Raw genomic sequence first — 23,159 nt, forward strand, 5'->3', positions numbered from 1 at the left:
GAACATGTGTCCATAGTTTTCCAGGAGACTTGAGCCACGTGTCTATAGTTTTCCGGGAGACTTGAGCCACGCGTCCAAAGTTTTCTAGGAGACTTTAGAACACGTGTCCATAGTTTTCCAGGAGACTTGAGCCACATGTCCATTGTTTTCCAGGATAAAAGAAGGGAGAAACATTTGTAGATGATTTGTAGAGAATTTGCAGAACATGGCCTGAAGACGTGGAGATGAAGATTGGTTGGATTTATCAGTACGATGTCATAAATCCCTGAAATCAGGAATACATTATTCTTGTGCAACTCTTAATTATTACAGATACTTGTTTTCTTTCCCTGAGGATCTTCTGTTTGGGTTTGTTAACAATCCAAAGCACCCGGCGTCGATGAGAGCGGGGGCCACGATTGGAGGAAAGATCTGGAGATGCCTCATGTGACTGCATGCTTTGCTCTTGGCTAAAATGAAATTACGTCCAACAAACCCATCATAGTTCATCATTCCCACAAGGCATGCCCTCAAAGAAGTGAATCCATACCTTCACACAGAATATTGTCCAGATGACCCACCCCCCCCCCCCCATATTACCAGGCTACCTAACCCGTGCTCACATGGCTTTTTACAAATCATCTAGAAGGGGACCTCCACACTTGGACAGCAACATATACTGCATGTACCATCCCAGCAAAGTACTACACGTACTTTGGTCTTGAGGATTCATGGACCTCATCGCCTCCAACACGCAACCATGGCTTCACAAAGATGCTTCTCACTTCCTTTCTGCATAAATACGTATATTCATATAGATACTGTGTATTCACAAGTACTTCAAAGCTAAATCAATGGAATGGCTTCTGTCATGTTTACCGTACTGGACCAGTAGTACAACTGTAACAATACTACGACTACTACTACTACTACTATACTACTCAACTGATAGCAGCCATGACATCTTCACTATTTCATCAGCTACGATTACTGGGAATGCTTTAGTGCAATTTAACACGAGAATGAAGCAAAGTTCTGAGGAGGAATGGAGGGGGCGGGACTTGTGTGGTAACACTGGGAGGCGGAGCAAGAGACCAGGAAGTGGCAAGATATTGATGGAATGCACTTCCTTAAATATGGGGAGTGGACTTTCAGACCAAAGCAATGGATTCGTGAACATTCATTCATTCATTAATTTTCTACCGCTTATCCTCACGAGGGTCGGGAGGGGGGTGCTGGAGCCTATCCCAGCTGTCTTCGGGCGAGAGGCGGGGTACACCCTGGCAACTGGAGGGGGAAGCGTTGCTCCTCCATATTGAGAGGAGCCAGATGAGGTGGCTCAGGCATCATGTCAGGATGCCTCCTGGGCACCTCCCTGGGGTGGAGGTCAGGGCATGTCCAACCTCCCGGGGAGGTGCCGGCATACGGGCAGAGGCGAATCTGGGTTTTCCCTGCTTGGGCTGCCTGCCTCCGAGACCTGATCTTGGGTAAGCGGGAGAAGATGGATGAATGAAGCCACATATTAGAAGCTGGAAAACTGAGGTAGCAAAATATTATAGTATAAAAAAAAAACTTTATTATCACACTGTGCCATGTTGCTAATTTCCTTAGCACCGTGTCACGCTATTTACCGGGACAAGATGATATTTGACCATTTCTTGTAAGAAATACATTACAATCGACTCATTTCATTTCTACTATGTTACCTTGCATTCTTCTGTGTGCATGCTAGCGGCCCAGCCTCCATCCACACAGAGGCAAAAGGGCTCACTCCGTTCATGCTGTTGTTCTATGGGAAAAAGAAACCCCCTTCCTGCTTGTTTGGAAGCGGAAGAGGAGGAAGACAGATGCGTGCACATGGCAATATATTGATTATTAGAAGTTATCCAGCTCGTTTTACTTAATCGTGTGGTTCATTCATTTACTTCATCCACGCCCCAGGACCAGGGCTTACGTGACCAGACATCTAGTCACCATGTAATGTCACCACCGCTACTATTTATGTAGCAGACATCGCTAACATCACCCTCGGCCATCTCTGTGTGGCGTTTCCATGTTCTCCCCGTGCATGCGTGGGTTTTCTCCGGGTATTCCGGTTTCCTCCCACATTCCAAAAACATGCTAGGTTAATTGGCCACTCCAAATTGTCCATAGGTATGAATGTGAGTGTGAATGGTTGTTTGTCTATATGTGCCCTGCGATTGGCTGGCCACCAGTCCAGTGTGTACCCCGCCTCTCGCCCCAAGACAGCTGGGATAGGCTCCAGCACCCCCCGCAACCCTCGTGAGGAAAAAGCGGTAGAAAATGAATGAATGAATGAACATCGCTAACATCATCCCGCCACCACTGGAAACACAAACCATGCGTTTGTCCACTCCAGCGCCCCCTGGTGAGCCTGAACAGAATAGAAGCGGTAAAGCAAGGATTGTTTCAACTCATTCGTTTCCCGATAGGACCCATTAAAAATATAAATAAATAAATAAATAACAAAGGCTAAAGGCAAGAAGATGAAATCCGGAGCGACTTTGGTCAGTCAGAGGAATATTTTAGATTGTGCAGAGCGTCGTTTGAAAAAAATGGGCAGCACAGAGGACGGCCGGAGAGATCGTCTTCTTCTCAAAAGAGCTGCTTTTGTTTGGTTTGATTGCCTGAAAGCATCCGGGACAAAATCATCATAAAACCAAAAACACATTCCCACATTTATCCACACCGACAACACTCGCTCTCCCAGCACCAAACTGTCCATTAGCTGCTCCTCCAGCCTGGATGCTTCACCGCCCCACCCCGGAAGAAAAGAAACCTAGCCTCCAAACCCCCCCCCCCCGAGCCAGTGGCTTACAAACATGGTTTTAGCGCTAACACGCTAGACGGTCAGCCTGATCAGCATGCCTTGCAGGCAGAGAGACGGGGCGGTGGGTGGTGGGGGGGGGGGGGTGTTAGTGGTGCATCCCACCCAGACATTGACTATTTATTGTAAGCCAGCTAAAGGGCTATGTGCTTCTAAAACCGGTCCTTCGGCTGTAGGGGGGTTGGGGGGGGTGCAGTGTAGTGGATGCGGGTGTTAAAAATCCTACTGCAGGTTCTTCAGGATGCGTCCGTAGCGGAAGTCGTAGACGTGGCGGCACAGGTAGACCAGCTCCGGGTCCACATCGCTGGGCACACAGCGGTGGGAGGGGGGTGCGAAGTCCGCGCACGGGTGCACCGTGCTTGAGCCGCCGGGGGGGGCGCCTTCGGAACGTCGCTTCATCAAGGCACAATATCTGCAAACGCACAACAGCGCAGTTAAGTCGACATATTACACTTTTATGTTTCATACAGAACAGAGATTGATTAGAAAATGAATGTGTTTGAATGAAATATGAAATATTATAATAAACTGTAGTACAGTTGTCCCTCGCGTGAGTTTCCACAAAGTATGATTCAATATTAATAAATGGAATATTTTCATGTTTTGGAGATTTTTTTAAATCATTGCTAGAACCATTTAGACATGAAATAATTACACTGGAGTATAAGTTGCATAAGGCCAAAAATGCATAACTAGGTAGAAAAAAACATACATAAGTCGCACTGGAGTATAAGTCGCACAAGGCGAAAAATGCATAATTAGGTAGAAAAAAACATACATAAGTCGCTCTGGAGTATAAGTCGCACAAGGCCAAAAATGCGTGATTAGGTAGAAAAAAACATACATAAGTCGCTCTGGAGTATAAGTTGCACAAGGCCAAAAATGCATAATTAGGTAGAAAAAAAACATACATATGTCGCTCTGGAGTATAAGTCACACAAGGCCAAAAATGCATAATTAGGTAGAAAAAAAATAAGTCGCTCTGGAGTATATGTCGCACAAGGCCAAAAATGCATAATTAGGTAGAAAAAAACATACATAAGTCGCACTGGAGTATAAGCCGCACAAGGCCAAAAATGCATAATTAGGTAGAAAAAAACATACATAAGTCGCTCTGGAGTATAAGTCGCACAAGGCCAAAAATGCGTGATTAGGTAGAAAAAAACATACATAAGTCGCTCTGGAGTATAAGTTGCACAGGCCAAAAATGCATAATTAGGTAGAAAAAAACATACATAAGTCGCACTGGAGTATAAGCCGCACAAGGCCAAAAATGCATAATTAGGTAGAAAAAAACATACATAAGTCGCTCTGGAGTATAAGTTGCACAGGCCAAAAATGCATAATTAGGTAGAAAAAAAACATACATAAGTCGCACAAGACCAAAAATGCATAATTAGGTACAAAAAAAACATACATAAGTCGCACAAGACCAAAAATGCATAATTAGGTACAAAAAAAACATACATAAGTCGCACCGGAGTATAAGTCACACAAGGCCAAAAATGCATAATTAGGTAGAAAAAAACATACATAAGTCGCACTGGAGTATAAGCCGCACAAGGCCAAAAATGCATAATTAGGTAGAAAAAAAACATACATAAAGTCGCACTAGAGCATAAGTCGCATTTTTTGCTTGTAATTTATTTTACAAACGACTTGACCAAAACAGACATGACATCATCTTGGAAGGCAAGTTAACGATAGATCTAACAATAGAAGAATAGATAACAGGCTGAATAGGTGTAAGATATGCTAACACAATGCTTATTCAGCTACACAAAAAATAAAAATAAACAGAAAAGGTGTCCAGTGTTTATGTTTTTGTTTTTTATTTATAAGTTGCTTTGGAGTATAAGTCGCAGGAACAGCCAACCTATGAAAAAAAGAGCGACTTATAATCCGGAAAATACGGTAAATGAAAGCACGTCTGACTCTGGTGAGGCCCGGTTCTGTCTCTCACCTACAGTACTGGGCTAGCGGGAGGACGTAGCATCTGTCTTCAATGCAGGCCACGCTGTTCTCGTCTTGATGTCGAGAGGCAAAGATCTCGTTCTGCAAGCGGCAAAAAAAAAAAAAAACTCGTTTATTTATCGAACGAGAAAAGGCTTGCATGCAGACAGCAGCGCTATAGTGACCATGAGAGGAGAGCGGCCATGTTGTGTTAGCCGTGTGACTGATAGCATCAGTGCCGGATAATAATGTGCTCGGTCAGGAGAGGACTATCACAGACGTGTGGTTTTATTATTGTGCAAGTCCTGCTGAGAGATGTTTGTGCTGTAGCTTCTAGATTTGTCCGAGTCATGAACAGTGTCACCTCACAGTGTGTGCCGGGATCTCGGCCTCCCTGGGTGTGCTCAGGTCGGTAGTACCAGAAAAGACTCATCATCAGCTCCCCTGAGGCGGCGGATAAGCACGCGTGTGAGCACACAAACAACCTTGACCCTCCATCCATCCATCAATCCTCCTGCCATGTTCTCATCTCCTGTACCTGATTTGGGATCCTCCCACAGTGCTGATATCTTGGCCACATACGGCAGGGATTTCTTCCTGGGACCCGATCGAAGCAGCACCGTGTCTCGAACGCGGATCACTTCACCGTCCCTCTCAACGCCTTCGTAGCACAGCCGGAGCGCCGTCTCATCCTCCCCCTGACACACAAATAGAGTCCCTCCTTACAAACACCCAAAAGAAAACTGTCACACAATTATCTGCGCTCGCCCCGGGAGATGATTTTTTTTTCACCATCTTCTTCTGGCAAGCAGCTTTGAGAATAAATCTACTCTAAGAGAGAGACGATCTGCTGTATAAGAAACACTCACTGCGATGAAAACCTCCTTCTCAGCGGGGGTTCCAACAGGCCGCCAGCCGTTGGTGGCGCGTCTGCGGACCACTTTCTTTAGTTTGCAGGGGCTCGGCCGGGATGGAGGAAGCTGCTGGGGCGAATGCCGGCGACCGTTGGAGGAGGCCTTGGTGCCCGGCGGGTTCTCTGCGGACGCTTTTAGCCCGGCCCGGGGCTGCTGCAGGTGGGGATTAGTCTGGGTGGGACTGTGGTCACCCTGAGGGGAGGAGAAGGTCTCTGGAAAGAGAGAAGCGACAATGTCACACAGAAGCGGCTAACATGACTAGCCCAGAGAACGTCTTAAGAAGATGTAGCTAGCGGAGGGTAACTGAAGGTTGTGGGTGGCTCGTCACGGTTCTGGTGTAGATATGCTTCTGTGGAAAGTCAGTCTTATCAGGGAAGATCTAAATCTGAGCCCCCAGCTACAGTATGTACAATGTGGGAGATCATAAGATACAAAACCTCTTCAGAGATGTTCACGCTTGCAACAAACTAGCGTGACAATTGGATAAGTGGGCCCCCCCCTGAGGGGTTTTTGACAAACCTGTTTTGATGCCCTGCGAGCATCCAGTGCATCCTGCGCTGAAAGAGCATCCCCTGCTGTTGAGAGGAGGCAGGTGTTGACACCTGCAGGTGTAGCCGTTGATCCCGCAGGCTTGGCCGCAACAAGGCGAGCCGACCGTGCTGCAGCAGGACGGGTGGGGCGGGTGGGGCATCCCCGATGCGTGTCTCACCGGAGCACCCGGCGGCTTGGAGCCAATGGTCCGATCGGGGCATAAGCCGGGTGGGGAAAAACTCAGACGTCTGGAGGTGAGCGGCGGCGCGGATGCTCCGGTGTGCGGCGGGTGTGGGGTGATGTGGACGTAGTAGCAGAGGCAGGGGTGGTGGCTGAGGGTCAGGGCGGGGTGGGAGTGGGTAAGGGGCGGCGAAGTGACAAGGCACTCACGCTTCACAGGCGCCACCGCCGAGCTGATGGGTTGATCACCTGACTCTGCGTAGGGTTGCTGACCCAGGAAGAAGGCCAGGCGGTGACAGTACTCCACGGAGCCCCCGGGGGGACAGCAGTAGCAGGGGCTCAGTTCGGTTTCCAGCTGCTCTTCCTTCACATTTTTCAACGAGTACCCGAGCATGCTGCGTGACTGGTAGCCTGTTTTGGCGACAGTACCGGACTCCCATTCCACTTTAGGCTCAAAGCCAGTCTTCTCTTTGCAAGCGGAACAGCTACAGTGCATGGGGGCCGCCTTCATGGGGCTCCCTTTTAGTTTTGGTGAGCGCCCTTTGTGTTTGACTCGAGAGGGCTGTTTTTGTGTTGCAGCAGGATTCTTGCAGTCAGACGCGACGGAAATGCTCGAGGCTGCTTTTACTCGTGGCTTCGTCACCGCAGACGAGCTGGTCAACTTCAGCAGGGCGGCGGCGTTGAGACCGGCCAGTCGCCTCGGCGTGGGTGTATCCAGAATGTCCAAACTCAAACTTCTACTCTCACCTACTCTGGTGGTTTTTCTCCTGACCTTCACGGAGATTCGGCACTGGTCTGGCTTGTGAGACGAGGAGGGTTTAGCAACATTCAGAGCTGGCGCGGTGGTGCTCCTGCCCGCCGGAAACCCACCCGGGGAAAGCGCTCCACTTGCGGGCTCTTCCTGTCTTTTAGCCTGTTTGATTGCCGGTTGGTCGGTGGCTCTTTCCAGTAGCAGGCTGTTCACCGCCTCGGCGTTGAGGGAAGCGAGGCGGCGCTTGCGTGGTTGCGAGACGTGTACAAAGTCACTCCGCTTGGATTTGACTTTTGTCGTCATCTTGTCTTCTGGTCTTACGTCGATCCCACCTTTCCTGGTCTTGTCGGGCACCTTTCTCTCTACAGATTTATTTTGCCCGCGGGGGCTTTCTTCCAACCTCGTGAGGAGAACATGGCACCTAAGCCCCTCACCCATTCTCCCCCTTAGTGGATACAACTTCCTGTCCCATTTTTTATCGCAGTCCAGTTTCTGGGTATGATCGGATCCCTTGTCCTTCATCGTCTTCCTTCCGTGGACGACCGCACTTATCTTCTTGGTCCGGCCGAAGCGGAGAGAGCGCTCGGGCTGGTCGCCGCCCATAGCGCCACCATGCAGCCACGGAGGGCTGCGGTCCCGGTGTTGGTTGGAACCCCTTTGCTTGGTGTGGGTCATCACATGCTTCTTGACTGGGCCTGGGGGCACACGGAAATAAAGATGCTTTACTTTTGGCAGTTGTGGATCGGATCCAGACCTCATGTGCACCAGGCTTGTTTTTGGCAGCCATTTTATTTTTAGTCTTAGCCTATTGGATGAAAAGTCACAGTTGAGTCATTTTTTTTGTCTTAGTCTAGTTTCAGTAAAAATAAATAAATAGTAAAGAAATTGTATGAGGGCTGCACGGCGGTCTGGTGGTTAGCGCGCAGACCTCACAGCTAGGAAACCAGGGTTCAATCCCACTCTCGGCCATCTCTGTGTGGAGTTTGCATGTTCTCCCCGTGCATGCGTGGGTTTTCTCCGGGTACTCCGGTTTCCTCCCACATTCCAAAAATGTCCATAGGTATGAATGTGAGTGTGAATGGTTGTTTGTCTATATGTGCCCTGTGATTGGCTGGTGACCAGTCCAGAGTGTACCCCGCCTCTCGCCCAAGACAGCTGGGATAGGCTCCAGCACCCTATGGTGTACCATGGTGGAAGGAGCTGGATGGAAATGGACACTTTTTGGTACTGGGGGAAACGAAAGCACCAGAGAAAGACCTAGCGATAAGGTGGTCAGAGCGCTTGGAGCTCGAACCGAACCAGAAGCTTTCTTGCTGGGAGGCTCAAAGTGGTCAAAAGGAGGATCTTCATGGAAAGACAGCAGATGGCACTACACCAAACGGGGCGTTTCAGAGCAGGACCGATGATGAGTGTTGACAGTCGAGGAGCGCTACTGGCGATTTTGAGGCGTGGAGCAGGGACCATTAACATTATTTAACACATTTCCTTTCCACTGACTTGAATGCAGACGTACTGAAAGAGCCCAGGCTGCTACGGTAAATGAAAACAAGAAGCAAACACAACGGCACCAGCCTCTGATTCACATTTAAAAAGCACACACATCTGACTCATCGTTTACAGCTTCATGACCATCTCAATTCGCATCATTCTTTATTCATACAGCATGAAGACAACAACTCCTTCAAGCCTCTAACAGGAGAACGTCACACTTCTAAATCAATCTGACCATAGTCTGCACGTTCTTCTTTATGTCCAAGATGTACGCCAAAATGTGAGTTGATGGGATTGTTTATGTGTGAGAGACAGCTCAGGCTTAAGGAATGATTGACTCAGCGTCTTTAGGTTAGGCCCGTCAAAACTAACTGGGTCATTAGACATTAAACATTTTTAGCTATGTCAAGCCACCCCCTCTCTAATGCATAGCATCCCTACAGTCCAACACATCCACACCATATATTGGATATCCAAACAAACAAACACTCACTGTCACTCCACTACAGCAAGGTGCCTTCAGGGGCACTCCGAAAATCACACAGCATTGCTTGTATGCGTGTATGTCAGGCCTCAATAAACAGAAAGACCAAGGCAGTATCATTATCATTATTAGGCAGTATTTGAGTAAAATACTTTCATTCATTCATTTTCTACCACTTATCCTCACAAGGGTCGTAGGGGGTGCTGGAGCCTATCCCAGCTGTTTTCAGGCAAGAGGCGGGGTACACCCTGGACTGGTCGCCAGCCAATCACAGGGCACATATAGACAAACAACCATTCACACTCATGGACATTTTTGGAATGTGGGAAGAAACCGGAGTACTCGGAGAAAACCCACTCATGCACGGGGAGAACATGCAAACCCCACACAGAGATGGCCGAGGGTGGAATTGAACCCTGGTCTCCTAGCTGTGAGGTCTGCGCGCCACCCACTCGACCGCCAGGCAGCCCCACCATGAGGCAGACGTGACCAATCTAGTAAGATAGTGGTGCCTTTACAAAGATATTATTATTATGATTATTGTGCGTCTGGACTGCCTCGGGTAGCCATCCAGATGAGAACTATTCTCTTCTATTCTATTCTATTGTATTCTAGAAAACTTACCACATCTTCCAGAATCTGCACCTATTCCAGCTGTATTTCCTTTGGATTTGTGCTTATGGCAAAAGCAGTCTGTTTTAATTTATTCCACCTTGTGCGTGCTGGAGGCTGTCTTCGGGTGAGAGGCGGGGTACACCCTGGACTGGTAGCCAGCCAATCACAAGGCACATATAGACAAACAACCATTCACACTCACATTCATACCTATGGACATTTTTGGAATGTGGGAGGAAAACGGAGTACCCGGAGAAAACCCACTCATGCACGGGGAGAACATGCAAACTCCACACAGAGATTGCCCAGAGTGGAATTGAACCCAGGTCCCTGAGTAAAATACATTTACACTGAATAACACTTCAAAAATGACGTGGTGTATTTGAATGCAACCCCTAGTGGCTCATTCTAATGAGCTCATAATGACGAGTGTTTCAGACATGTGTTGATGCTGTACATAGAAACACTGTATATACAGTATACACTGTACAGTATACACTGTATATACAGTATCACTGTGTCCTGTCATTCAGCTCTCTTCAGAAAATTCTTCATTCATTTACATACAACTGAGATTCATTGTATCCAAACTTGTGATCATTTGACAGGCCTACTTTACATCTGAAATATACTGGCAGAGTTGTTTGATACACACACAATTTCTGTGTTGTGTAACATTGTGTACCAAGGTCTGAAACCGCTAACCCTCGACATACACAACGCTACTTTTATAGCGTAATGAAGGCAAGCAGCCAGCTAATCAAAGCCACACATCTGCATGGCTAAAAACCACGTCACACACCACCAACACCGACGGTTGTGTCTCCACAAATAGACTTAATGACACTGACGAGGAGTAGGAGGAGGAGGAGGAAGGAGGAAGGAAGACGTGTCTCACTTTGTTAAACATAACATCCACAGTAATGATAGTCCACATCTCAACATCATCAGGTTTTCATTTTTGTACATGACAAAGGATTGTTTTGATTTTAATACACTAATCCTTTGTTTATGGCGGTGAATTTTGCTTCCAGACTTGAACACAGTAAGTTTATTTCTGCAAAGTAGGATATCATTATTAATACATGGAATATTTCATAGCCATGGCATAGAAAACCTGTTTTTAACATTAGTAGAGCCCTCTAGACATGAAATAACACCCCTATAGTCACCTTTACTTTGTATTTCTACATAGTTCCTTGTTTTCTGGACAGTGTACTTCCTTGAAATGGCTTAACGATGTTAAGCTCTGTGAAGAGTCTAGTGCAGGGGTCTCAAACTCAATTTACTTGGGGGCCACTGGAGCTCGGGTCTGGGTGAGACTGGGCCGCATTAGGTTTTCCAAAAAAAAAAAAAACGCATTTATTAAAAACAAAAAAAATTTAAAAACTTCACTTTGGTTCCAATTTTCTTAAAGAAAAGCTCTGATAAAACATTCCACTGTTCTCAAATATCTTACTTTTTATTTTTCTACACAAAATAAGATGAAAAATAAACAAATCAATAATAAAGAAAATCAATCAGTAATAAATAAATATAATAATAATAAAACTGCAAATAATAAAAACTAACCACATATAGTTGGTGGGTATACAAATTATTTTTTTTCAGATTAAAATGAACAAAGCATTATTAGAGCCCTGTAGACATGACAAAACACGACTATAGTCACATTTATACTCTTTTTATTTACAACATATTGCGCAACTGCAGGGTCATGAGACACATGCTAACTCGCAAACTAGAGAGCTAGCGACCTAAACGGTAGCCTTCAAGTTATTTCCTTTAAACTTAAATAGCCAAAAACTTACCACTTCCACACGGATAGGGAGGATAACTATGAACAGTTATTTAACCTTTAACATGAACATTAATCAAACGTAATAATTTTTTCTGGGTACATGATACCATACAGCATCCGTATCAAACTTGCGCGGGCCGCACTAACATTAAACTTTCATATCAAGGCGGGGGCCTCAAACTAGTGTCCTGCGGGCCTCGTGTTTGAGACCCGTGGTCTAGTGGGTGTCTCACTGAACAGTTAGTGGCACCTAGTGGCCACTGTGGAATACTACATTCACAATAACAATGCTTCTTCTACACGGCTCATAGTCCAGGAGTGGCACATTTTAAAAGTATCATTCAGGAATAAAAAGCGAAAGCTAAAAATGTCACCAGACTGTAGTTACTACTGCTGCTGCTGGGAGGGGGTCGGGTGGGGGGGCGTGTGATGTAACGTAATGTCATGTAATGCAGGTAGCCAACGCTGTGAAGATCACATCTCGTGCGGTAGCGCTCTGGCCGTCTTTTAAAGCCCGTTCAGCTTCCAGGAAGTGGTTTCCCATTCCCGGTAGATGAATGAGGCGGCGCTTAAACGCCTTGAAAACAGCAGGCGTGTTCTTCACACATACTTTTGTCCGCAATCCTAAAAGGCATAAACATCGAGCTGCTACCGTTACTACAACACCAACAGGAGTTCCTGGGGTGTCGCTGCTCTCCCTTTTCACTGTGTGCTACCAGATTGTGCACCTCCATGGAAACAGCACCATCAAGACTTGTTTTAGTCGGAGGAACCAAAAATAACCGGCGTGCAGCCCAACACGCTGTAAAAAATGATAAGGGAAGCAAGGTGGGATGCAATAATATGTAAGCTGAGCCAAGTCAGCGTGGAGTAAATATCTTTTTACCAGGTAACAGCAAAATGTGGCTGAAATAGTAATCAGGGAAAACTGCTGGTCTCAGCAGAGTCAATTATAGTCAAATATACAGCATATTCATAAATGTGCAGAATTTGCACCAGTCCCCCCCCCCCAGACATGGACATTTTCATAGCATGCACTTCTATACCAATCATAGTCATGCAACACAACAATTATGCCTTTACAAAGAAAATAATGCTCTATTATATTCTGCCCTCATCCCACCGCCCATATGGAAAAAAAATATTGCAGTATATTGGCAAATATAATGCAATGTATTAGGAAATATATTTCCATATATGGGATCTTATGTTTGTATTTTCCAATATATTGCAATATATGCATAGATCATATATGTGTATATATTGATACATATAAAAAATATCTCTTCAGGCGAGAGGCGGGGTGGCTGGACTGGTGGCCAGCCAATCACAGGGCACATGTAGACAAACAACCATTCACACTCACATTCATACCTATGGACAATTTGGAGTCGCTAATTAACCTAGCATGTTTTTGGAATGTGGGAGGAAACCGGAGTACCCGGAGAAAACCCACGCATGCACAGGGAGAACATGCAAACTCCACACAGAGATGGCCGAGGGTGGAATTGAACCCTGGTCTCCTAGCTGTGAGGTCTGCGCGCTAACCACTAGGCCAAGTGTTATTCAGTGTAAATGAATTTTACTCAGGAGACCTGGGTGAGTGTGAATGGTTGTTTGTCTATGTGTGGCCTGTGATTGGCCGGCGACCAGTACAGGGTGTACCCCGCCTCTCGCCCGAAGACAGCTGGGATAGGCTCCAGCACCCCCCGCCACCCTCTTGAGGAAAAGCGGTAGAAAATGAATGAATGAATGAATAACACTTCAAAAATGACGTGGTGTCTTTGAATGCAACCCCTAGTGGCTCATCCTTAATGAACTCATAATGACAAGTGTTTCAGAAGTGTGTTGATGCTGTACATAAGAAACACTGTGAGGTGTGCGCGCCACCCACTCGACACACCGTGCAGCCCCACCATGAAGTAGACGTGACCAATCTAGTAAGATAGTGGTGCCTTTACAAAAATAACAATGCTGGCTTATTGTTATTATGGGCCAGTAATGAAGTGACAAGATGAGCAAGCATTGCAAAGGTTAGCATGTCGCCCAGTGACACGTTAGACAGGACGGCCAACAGGAGGCGTTGGCATGTTGAGCTTGGAGGAGATGAAAAAGAATTCCAAAGCGTCAAGTTTTCAGCCTTCTGTGTGTTTGTGTGTGTTTGTGTGTGTCTGTCCTCCACACACACACACACATGCATGCGTGTTACGGTATGAATAACACGAATAGAGCAGGATGGGATACAGTAAAGATACACGTCGCTTGCCCAGCCGAAGAAGCCAGTCAGGCTGGGGGAGAATGAGGGAGGAAAAGGGAGGCGGACGCCTATATAGAAGCCAAATAAAAGGTACCTCCACCCCCCCTCTCCCTCAACGATCACATTTTCGAACCCTCATTAGCGACACGGCGGCGGACACGACCGAATGCCCGAGCAAGAAGGGACCCAAAGAGGAGGAGGAGGCTCCGGCCGGCGTGAGGCTCCACACCTCCCTCTCTCCCTCCCCCCTCCCCTTCCACCGCCTCGACAAATAAATATGACATTTTAAAAGAATTACCATCGCCCCCTCCCCTTTCCTTCGGAACAACTTGAAGCACCAAGCGACGACCGCGATCGAAGCGACAACTTACCGCCGTACTTCCTGCCTGCCTGCCTGCCTGGCTGCCGGGAGGGGGCCGTCGAACGAGTGAACGTGTGCCGGGGAGCGAGACGAGGGAGCCGGACTGGTGCGATGGCTCGGCTCGGTAAACTGGGAGAGTTGGGGAGGAGGGGAGGACGATCGCTGGCGCTGTGGGTGTGTGTAACTGTGCGTGTGTGCGTGCGTGCGTGCGTGTTCTTCCTGGTTTGTGCTCTCACCGTTGTCAAGCGAACTGAAACCGAATCGAGATCAGTATCGTGGCTTCCTTCCATAAACGGCTTCCAAGTGTCCAGTTGATTAAAACACTCCACTAGCTGGCCTTTCTTTCGTATCCTTGCACTTTTTCCTGTCTGTCTTTTTAATATCTACAGCACTGGTATCCAACCGGCAGCTCGTGGGCCAAATGTGGCATGTGAGTGACATCAGATATTAGAGTGGGGCATGAATGATATCAAAGTGGCCTGTGAGTGATATCACAGCGGATTGTGAGTGATATTAAAGTGGAACATGAATGATATCAGAGTGATCTGTGAGTGATATTAGAGTGGGCGGACATGAGTGAAATCAGAGTGGTCTGTTATAGCCAAGTGGAACATGAATGATATCAAAGTGGCCTGTGAGTGATATTAGAGTGGGAGGACATGAGTGAAATCAGAGTGGCCTGTTATATCCGAGTGGAACATGAATGATATCAAAGTGGCCTGTGAGTGATATTAAAGTGGGAGGACATGAGTGATATCAAAGTGGCCTGTGAGTCATATTAGAGTGGAACATGAATGATATCAGAGTGGAATGTGAGTGATATTAGAGTAGAACATGAATGATATCAAAGTGGCCTGTGTGTCATATTAGAGTGGAACATGAATGATAGAGTGGAATGTGAGTGATATTAGAGTAGAACATGAATGATATCAAAGTAGCCTGGGAGTGATACTAAAGAGGAACATGAATGATATCAAAGTGGCCTGGGAATGATATTAGAGTGGAGCATGAGTGATATCAGAGTGGCCTGTTATGTCCGAGTGGAACATGAATGATATCAAAGTGGCCTGTGAGTGATATTAAAGTGGGAGGACATGAGTGATATCAAAGTGGCCTGTGAGTCATATTAGAGTGGAATGTGAGTGATATTAGAGTAGAACATGAATGATATCAAAGTGGCCTGTGTGTCATATTTGAGTGGAACATGAATGATATCAGAGTGGAATGTGAGTGATATTAGAGTAGAACATGAGTGATACAGAGTGGGACATGAGTGATATCAGAGTGGTCTGTGAGTGATATTAGAGTGGGACATGATATCCGAGTGGGACATGAATGATATCAAAGTAGCCTGGGAGTGATACTAAAGAGGAACATGAATGATATCAAAGTGGCCTGGGAATGATATTTGCGTGGAACATGAGTGATATCAGAGTGGACTGTGATATCCGAGTGGAACATGAATGATATCAGAGTGGCCTGTGAGTGATATTAGAGTGGGACATGATATCCGAGTGGGACATGAATGATATCAGAGTGGCCTGTGAGTGCTATTAGAGTGCCCCCCCTCCTGGCAAGCACATGAATGATATCAAAGTGGCCTGTGAGTGATATTAGAGTAGAACATGAATGATATCAGAGTGGACTGTGAGTGATATTAGAGTGCCCCCCCCCCTCCTGGCAAGCACATGAATGATATCAAAGTGGCCTTTGAGTGATATTAGAGTAGAACATGAATGATATCAGAGTGGACTGTGAGTGATATTAGAGTGCCCCCCCCTCCTGGCAGGCACATGAATGATATCAAAGTGGCCTGTGAGTGGTATTAGAGTAGAACATGAATGTTCCGAGTCGAACATGAATGATATCAAAGTGAGTGATGAGTGATATCAAAGTGGCCTGTGAGCGATATCGGTGTGGCCCATGAGTGATATCGGAATGGACAACATAGTAGGCGTGGTCAGTGGAGGAGCTGAGCAAAGCGTTTTGGCCAAGAGGAGAAGAATGTAGATTTTCCCTGTTTGTGACTTAGCATTCATGTACACAAAGTACTTCTGATACTACCAGTTGATGCTAATATGCTGCTAGTATTTCCATCTCCATGGAAGTTTTAAGGTGCCAAAAAGAAGTTAGTGCCGTGCAGCAAGTTTATTGTTTCATTTAAGTGACACAATCGATCAATACGCAAGCTGAATCAATCACTGCCGTGATTCCAGTACCGAGTCATCACAAGTTCTTCCTGTTGTATCATCTGGACAGAAGCAAAGAAGTGTAGAGGTGTATTGATTGACAGGGGGGGGGGGGCATGAAATGGTAACCTATTGATGATGTCAACCGCAGATAATTTGACATAGCAAATGACTTCCTTAGAGAACACCAGGATGTCATCAATTCATACACAACGCACACAGCAGCCAATTATTCCCGTAGCACACGCTTCCCAAAAGGGCTTTGTTCCCGGCTTATGTCCCCGACCTGGACTGCATGCCAACTGCAACTCCAATGATGGATGATTATTTACAATGAGTCAGTCTATGCTCTTATTCATGTCTTATTTTCTCTGTTTATATCTAAATATTGATGTAAAGGTGTTATTTCACGTCTCTGTGGCTCTAATAATGTGAAAAAAATATATTACTATTTAGAAGATTGTAAACTGCAAATATATTCTGTTTCTTCATATTTAATCCTAGTTCTCGGAAATTCATTTATCACAGATGGGTCTGGAACCAATTGGCCGTGATAAACGAGGGCTAGCTAACCGTGATGAATGTTCCCTCATACCAGAACATCCCATTACATGAGTGCTCCATCCCACAGTGTGCATGGCGTGACGGTGCCGCCATCACTTTTCCACAGCCCGGAGTGCCGCGTTTAGCCAAAGTCAAAGCGTACAAGCGAGACGGAGAGCTAAATCAAATGTGAAAAAGAGGCAACGCGCTGAAGATGTTTCTTCAGTTCCGGATCAGCTACACCCGGGGTCTTACTGCTCCTTGAGTAGTACAACTGGACTCCTGTCGTGTCCTTCAACTGAAGGTAGCACGCGTAAATGCTAATGCTAATGCTAACATGCATCAGGTTCCAATGGAATACATCACATCATCAATTCACAGTTCCACGTCTCAAAAAAGGAGTAAGAAGAAGCAAAGCTTATTAAATCCTACCCCCTCCCCCAACCCATCTGTTATATTTGTTCACTTCCTGCCTTCCTGGTATGATTTTATTCATTCATTTTCTACCGCTTTTTCCTCACAAGGGTCGCGGGGGTGCTGGAGCCTATCCCAGCTGACTGCGGGCGAGAAGCGGGGTACACCCTGGACTGGTGGACAGCCAATCACAGGGCACATATAGACAAACAACCATTCACACTCACATTCATAACTATGGACAATTTGGAGTGGCTAATTAACCTAGCATGTTTTTTGGAATGTGGGAGGAAACCGGAGTAAACCCACGCATGCACAGAGAGAACATGCAAACTCCACACTGAGATGGCCGAGGGTGGAATTGAACCCTGGTCTCCTAGCTGTGAGGTCTACGCGCAAACCACTCGACCGCCGTGTCGGTATGATTTTTATTTTTTTTTAAATTACACATACAGAAGTATGAGGTGGTGTAACCATAATGGTGATGTCTTTCCAACCATAACAATATTCATCATATCTATAAATAACCATACAAATGTTGATATATAATAACAATGAACCCAACATGACAGGTTGAAGACCCTCATCCTTATATTTAGCAATCAAGTTTCTTGAATGGGCTCATCCTTGTACATTGGTTGACTTCCTTACTCAATCCCTTCCATTGTTTGATTCCACATACGGTATCTTCTGTTTGTCCACCTTTGACCACCGACGGGGACACTTTGGACCTTTGACTGTAGGTTGTGACTTCGATACTGGAACCAAAAGTCACTCTGGGTTCATACAGTTAAATACTACGCTGTCTTTTCTGGTTCTGGAATTGGTCCTGCTGGGATTAATGGTCTCTACTCTACCTTGAGACACAAGTGGACTCATTTTGGTGTCTTTTCAGTGGAGATGGTAGAATGAAATATGGACTTTTTACACCTTTGTCTTTGCTGTTCCACTTTTAAGGGATACTTTTTCATCCCGGGTGAGGTACGGAGAGTTGAGTGCCCAAAGCCGCTGTGGTCCAGCACCAGTCTGAGTAGACGCCCTCAACACTGTGACAGTTTGGGAACGCGTCTGTACCGTTTTCCAGGTCAGCGGTTGGTCCTAATGGGGCGTACACCGCAAACCCCGGCAGGCACAAATGGGCTCCAGCAATGTGGGGGAACAAATCAGGCGGTTTTATGAGAGCGTATCCACCATTAGCCATATTTTTGGTGGACTACAATGTTTGCTTTGCACTTTACAGGCTTGCTGGAGGGGAAACTCAAGTGCGAGACTACACCCCCCCCCCCCCTTAGCAGCGCCACTGTTAGATTTACTACAGTATAGGATCACCATTAGATCACACTTGACTCCGATTACGAATGATGAAAATAATAATAATAATAATGTAACCTTACCGGGATGTCGTCGATCTTCGGTGGACGAACGGTCCGGTTAACGAACACACTCCCACCCAGCAAGACTCCCCCAAACGAGGTCTGTCTGTCTCGCTTCCTCGGCGAGGACCGCAAGCGAACAACTCGGAGCTTCCACCGCCGAAGACGAGCACGCTTCCCCCCGCGTCCCATGCACTCCACTCCCCGTCGAAGAGCTCAACGGCTCGGATCGCGATAGCCGCTACACGGAGACGAGTACACGGAGCTTTGGGTTGGCCAGCGTGGGCAGCGACACAACAGCCAGCAACAGCAGCGAGGATCGGGATGGCACACGGGCCGAGCCCTGTCCCCCTCTCGCCGGGGCGCAAAGTCAGCTGATGCTGCCTTCAAAAGTCTCCTCTCTGGTTGACGTTTGCTGCCTTTTCTTTTCTTCCGATGTTTTTACATAACAACAAGAAGAGGAACGTCCCACACAAACCTACTTCGCTTGCTGCTGTGGAGCATGTGATGGCAACATGGTGAGCCTTTTAAAGGGGTATCCACGCGTGACTCGCACACGCACACGCATACACGTACGCCACCTTCGCGGGGGAGCTCGACTGTGACGTTCCTGTGTTGATGCTAGCACCTGTTTACCTCCTGTTGCACGCCATTCCACGCATATTTCTCTTCTTACTGTATATAAAGTACATACACTGACCCCCACCCCAAAACGCCCACCCCTATAGGAATGAATGGACTGGTATGAACCAGTGTTGGTATGACCATAAAAAGGTCAACAGTCAAGTCTTGCTGTCCTGCAAGTGTAAGAAGAAGTTCAGCACCCTTAAAAGGGAAGCCATCTTTGAAATGTTGGCAAGATGCATTTGAACGTCTCCTGCGTTTTCATACGGCATACAAGTGGAAAAAGAAGTCAGCACAGCAAAACGGAATTGCATCAAAGATTACCCAAGAATCTCCAAAGTCTGATTTCTTTGCAATTAGAATTCCTGATTTCCTCACTGCAACAAATAGAATAGAACAGAAATGATCCGTTCCAGGGTCAAACTGTCATCTGCATTTTGAAGTAAGATTCTAGCATTGTTAAATGTAAAGTATAGAAGATGGCTGATCCACGATGGTGGAGCCAAGCAGGGGGAAAGTTGACCTCGTCGGGTTGATGGCGCTCAGCGCTAATCAATAGCTGCTTTGTCGTCTGCCACTGTTGCTCCTTTAACCCATGCCCCTTTTAGACAACATCAGGAAGATGATGATGACGATGATGATGATGATGATGATGATGATGGGAGAGACGCTCGAGACAAAGAACCTAATTTCATTTCTTCAGGTTCTTGATTGATAATTATCAGATGCTAAGCTGCCAGAGCTCAATCCCCAACATTCCCATTTACCGCCAGCATAGGGCTTATCCTTAATCACACACACACACACACACACACACACACACACACAGGCAGCATTAAGCTGAATCAGGATGCAGGGCTGGCTAACGAGACCATGCACTGAGAGGAGAGGAGACAAGCTGGAACATGAACTGGTCCTCTGTCAACAGCCAGACTCCCGTGTCCCATTACGGCTTCCTCTCCTCGCTGACCGAGTGCACGTGATGATTAAGAAATAGTCTGTTCCAGGGTCAAACTGTAATCATCGTTAAGCCTAAAACAGGACAAGCTTTCATATCTCATTTCACCACTCTTCAAACAGCATTTTTCAACCTTCTTACATGTCTAAAATCTTTTCTTTTCATTACATCATATTTTTAGAGCACATTTCAAACAACCAATGTGCTGCATAAGCAATACAGACCATAACAATAAACACGGTACAAACAATCAATTACTCGTACTGTGCTGGGGGAGCAAATCAGGCGCTCCTTTTTTCTCCTGCATGTGATGTTAACGGCCCGCCCTGACTTCCCCTGAGCTCACTTGGAAACCAACATTCACTTCAACAGGAAGGACGTTGTACCAAACGTGAAGAAAACACCATCACGTCTGCGTTTGAATAGTGTGAAAGCTTTGCCAGAGACCTCCATGACAGTACAGGGGCTGCTCAGAGCGTGTGCCCGAATACAGTGCACCTTGCTGGGCCACAGCAGGTGCCTCCTCCCCCTCTATACTCTGTTTCTCCTGGTAGTAGTCATGTCATGATGATTCATTAGGACTCATGTGGCGGCAGATCCATTCGATATGTATAGCGTTACCTTGGACTCCTGAGGCATTGGGAGCCAGTGTGTGCTCAAGCTAGCCGCTAGTAGCTCGCCGCTGTGTTGTGGCTAGGTGTCACGTATTTCTTAACAATGTGCTTAACAATGTTCCTAAGAAGAATAATAACAATGTGCTTCATATGCAGCTCACATGATGGACATGATGGAGGCTTTCTAGGTGTGGTCCACTTACATGCAGTAATTAGCTGCCTCTTTTTTATCTGTTTTCATACCTTTAGAACACACAGAACAGAGAAGACATGTGTTCTTTGAATGTGTGATGTTGTATGCAGTCATTTCTGAAGAGTGTGATTCCAAAAATAAGCATTGAAGAAGTAAAGGTGAATTTGTCGATGGAAAAAAGTCAACATGTCCATGACTTCAATCAATTCATGGTCTCTAGATGACGCTATGCAAAGCTCAGAGGTAGAACTTTAATGACTCCCAGCCTTCAGAAGTTTCCAGAAGGTTTGTTTTGCTGTCTTTATAATGAGCAATCACCCCCCCCCCCACCCCCCTCTCTCTCTCCACTCCTGTCATATCTCGGAGAACACCAAAGTGAGGAGTCACTGATCCAATCATGCACCTCCTGATATTAAGAGTGCTCCTCTCCTGCATGGGTCTGCTAGGCAATGTGGTCCTCATCCTCTCCATCATTCATACCAGGGTCTCCCCACTTAAAACGTTTGAGCTGTTTCTTCTGGGACTGGCCGCAGCCAACCTGGAGGAGATTCTCATCATCAACATCTACGACTTTCTTCAGATCTCCTATGTCTTCTCGGATGCTTGGTCCTGTCGCTCGCTGAAGTTCCTGACCGTGTTTGGGGAAATCAGCAGCATCCTCTTCACCGTCCTCATCAGCATCTATCGCTACCAGAAGATGAGGGGTACCTACAAGAGGGTCCATCTTGCCATCTACTTGGACAATATTCGGGTGGCCTGCATGGTGAGCGGGCTTTGCGTCGGCATCTCCGCCGTCCTGAGTATCCCTATCTTTGTCATAAACCTGCAAGGCCAGGCGGGGAACCTCATGAGGAACCACACAGGATGCCCCTCGGACTTCTTCCTCTGCAGCGACGATCACTGTCCAACTGTCAACCGCATCTACAAATATGTCTTCCTCCTGCTGTGCAATCTGCTGCCTCTGATCATCGTCACGCTCACCAGCAGCCTCATCGTTGCCGTGCTGCTCAGCCGGACGACGACTGTGACGCCCATCGCCAGCGTGAGCGGCTCCACACAGACCGTGAGAAAACGTAACGGTCGGCGGCTTCACCGGAGCACCGTCGCTATCCTGGCGGCCATGTCGCTCTTCCTGGTAGACTGGACTCTCTATCTGATCTTCCAGATGGTTTTCAACCCCACGGATGTCCGCTTTTGGGCAGAAATGGAGTTCTTTATATCCACGTCCTACACGTCCATCAGTCCATACGTGTACGGGATTGGGAATAGCTTGTTCTCAGTCAAGAACTTTAGAAGAAAGAATGTTTGTACCACCGCTTGTTAGTTGGAAAGCTGCTTTCCGGCTAATGGAGAATGGCGCCAGATGTCAGGAATAGACGGATGTGGGACTCGTACAGAGAAAGTGCTAACTGATACCGATACTTTTTCTTCAGGATCATCAAATGATTTTGCCTTTAATTGATTAGAATTGCAATAAAAGACAGGACCATCCAGCTAAATGCTAATAATAGGACGTTGCAGGTCAATAAAAGCTGTTTTCTCTTGCTGTAGCTCATTCTTTATCTTTAATAATTTACATACTGTATTTGACCAATGTGACCGAGTCTATGGAATTGAGGGTTGGTGTAGTTTTTTGTTAAATCACATTGATACTGAAATATTGATACTTTCAGTACTTTGATCATTTGAAGTCGTGTTTGTCTGATGAATGGATGAGCGATACTCACCTGAGCCAGGTGTGAATTGTGACTACATTTGTAGCTCTGAATAACTCAACATTATTTTTGTTATCTAGTTCTTTTTATTGGTTAAAATACCATTTTCTCATACGACTCTGTCCTGTTTTTTTCTGTTGTTATTAGCTTAGCTATATTGTAAATCACTCGATATACTTGATTGTTCAAAATAAATAATGTAATGTTTATGTAATTAACCGATGAAATGTCAGGTATTCTTTATGGTAGGATATAAAATTTTACCCGACACATCAGGTGAATTTGTATTGAATCAGTATCGAATCGACATTGCCGATACCAGCGTGAGTTTTACTCCGTATCGGATCGATCACTACCATAACGATGCATAC

The 23,159-nt window shown here is 46.3% G+C and overlaps 2 protein-coding genes across 4 annotated transcripts; one reads left to right on the forward strand and one right to left on the reverse strand.

Moving 5' to 3' along the window:
* Positions 1 to 2,961: 2,961 nt before the first annotated feature.
* On the reverse strand, positions 2,962 to 19,307 carry LOC131107426 (bromo adjacent homology domain-containing 1 protein). Of its 3 annotated transcripts, none has more exons than XM_058057441.2 (7): positions 18,706 to 19,307; positions 6,214 to 7,851; positions 5,650 to 5,906; positions 5,319 to 5,478; positions 5,145 to 5,224; positions 4,791 to 4,882; positions 2,962 to 3,239 (listed from the first exon to the last, which is right to left on the reverse strand). In XM_058057441.2, exons 2-7 carry the CDS (start codon positions 7,829 to 7,831, stop codon positions 3,050 to 3,052), a joined length of 2,397 nt encoding a protein of 798 aa, XP_057913424.2. In that variant the 5' UTR covers positions 7,832 to 7,851; positions 18,706 to 19,307; the 3' UTR covers positions 2,962 to 3,049. The 3 variants fall into 3 exon arrangements, with proteins under 3 accessions (XP_057913424.2, XP_057913425.2, XP_078655272.1); XM_058057442.2 differs by lacking the exon at positions 18,706 to 19,307 and adding an exon at positions 14,176 to 14,555; XM_078799146.1 differs by lacking the exons at positions 5,145 to 5,224; positions 18,706 to 19,307 and adding an exon at positions 14,176 to 14,558 and having other exon boundaries at positions 3,092 to 3,239.
* Positions 19,308 to 21,282: 1,975 nt separating this feature from the next.
* ora6 (olfactory receptor class A related 6) lies at positions 21,283 to 22,948 on the forward strand. The gene has a single exon (XM_078799006.1). The coding sequence runs from the start codon at positions 21,471 to 21,473 to the stop codon at positions 22,395 to 22,397; it is 927 nt and encodes a 308-aa protein (XP_078655132.1). The 5' UTR covers positions 21,283 to 21,470; the 3' UTR covers positions 22,398 to 22,948.
* Positions 22,949 to 23,159: the final 211 nt, after the last annotated feature.

This window comes from Doryrhamphus excisus, linkage group LG19 (genome assembly GCF_037039965.1).
Source record: "Doryrhamphus excisus strain RoL-2023G ecotype Guam linkage group LG19, RoL_Dexc_Guam_v1.1, whole genome shotgun sequence".
Taxonomy (NCBI): domain Eukaryota; kingdom Metazoa; phylum Chordata; class Actinopteri; order Syngnathiformes; family Syngnathidae; genus Doryrhamphus; species Doryrhamphus excisus.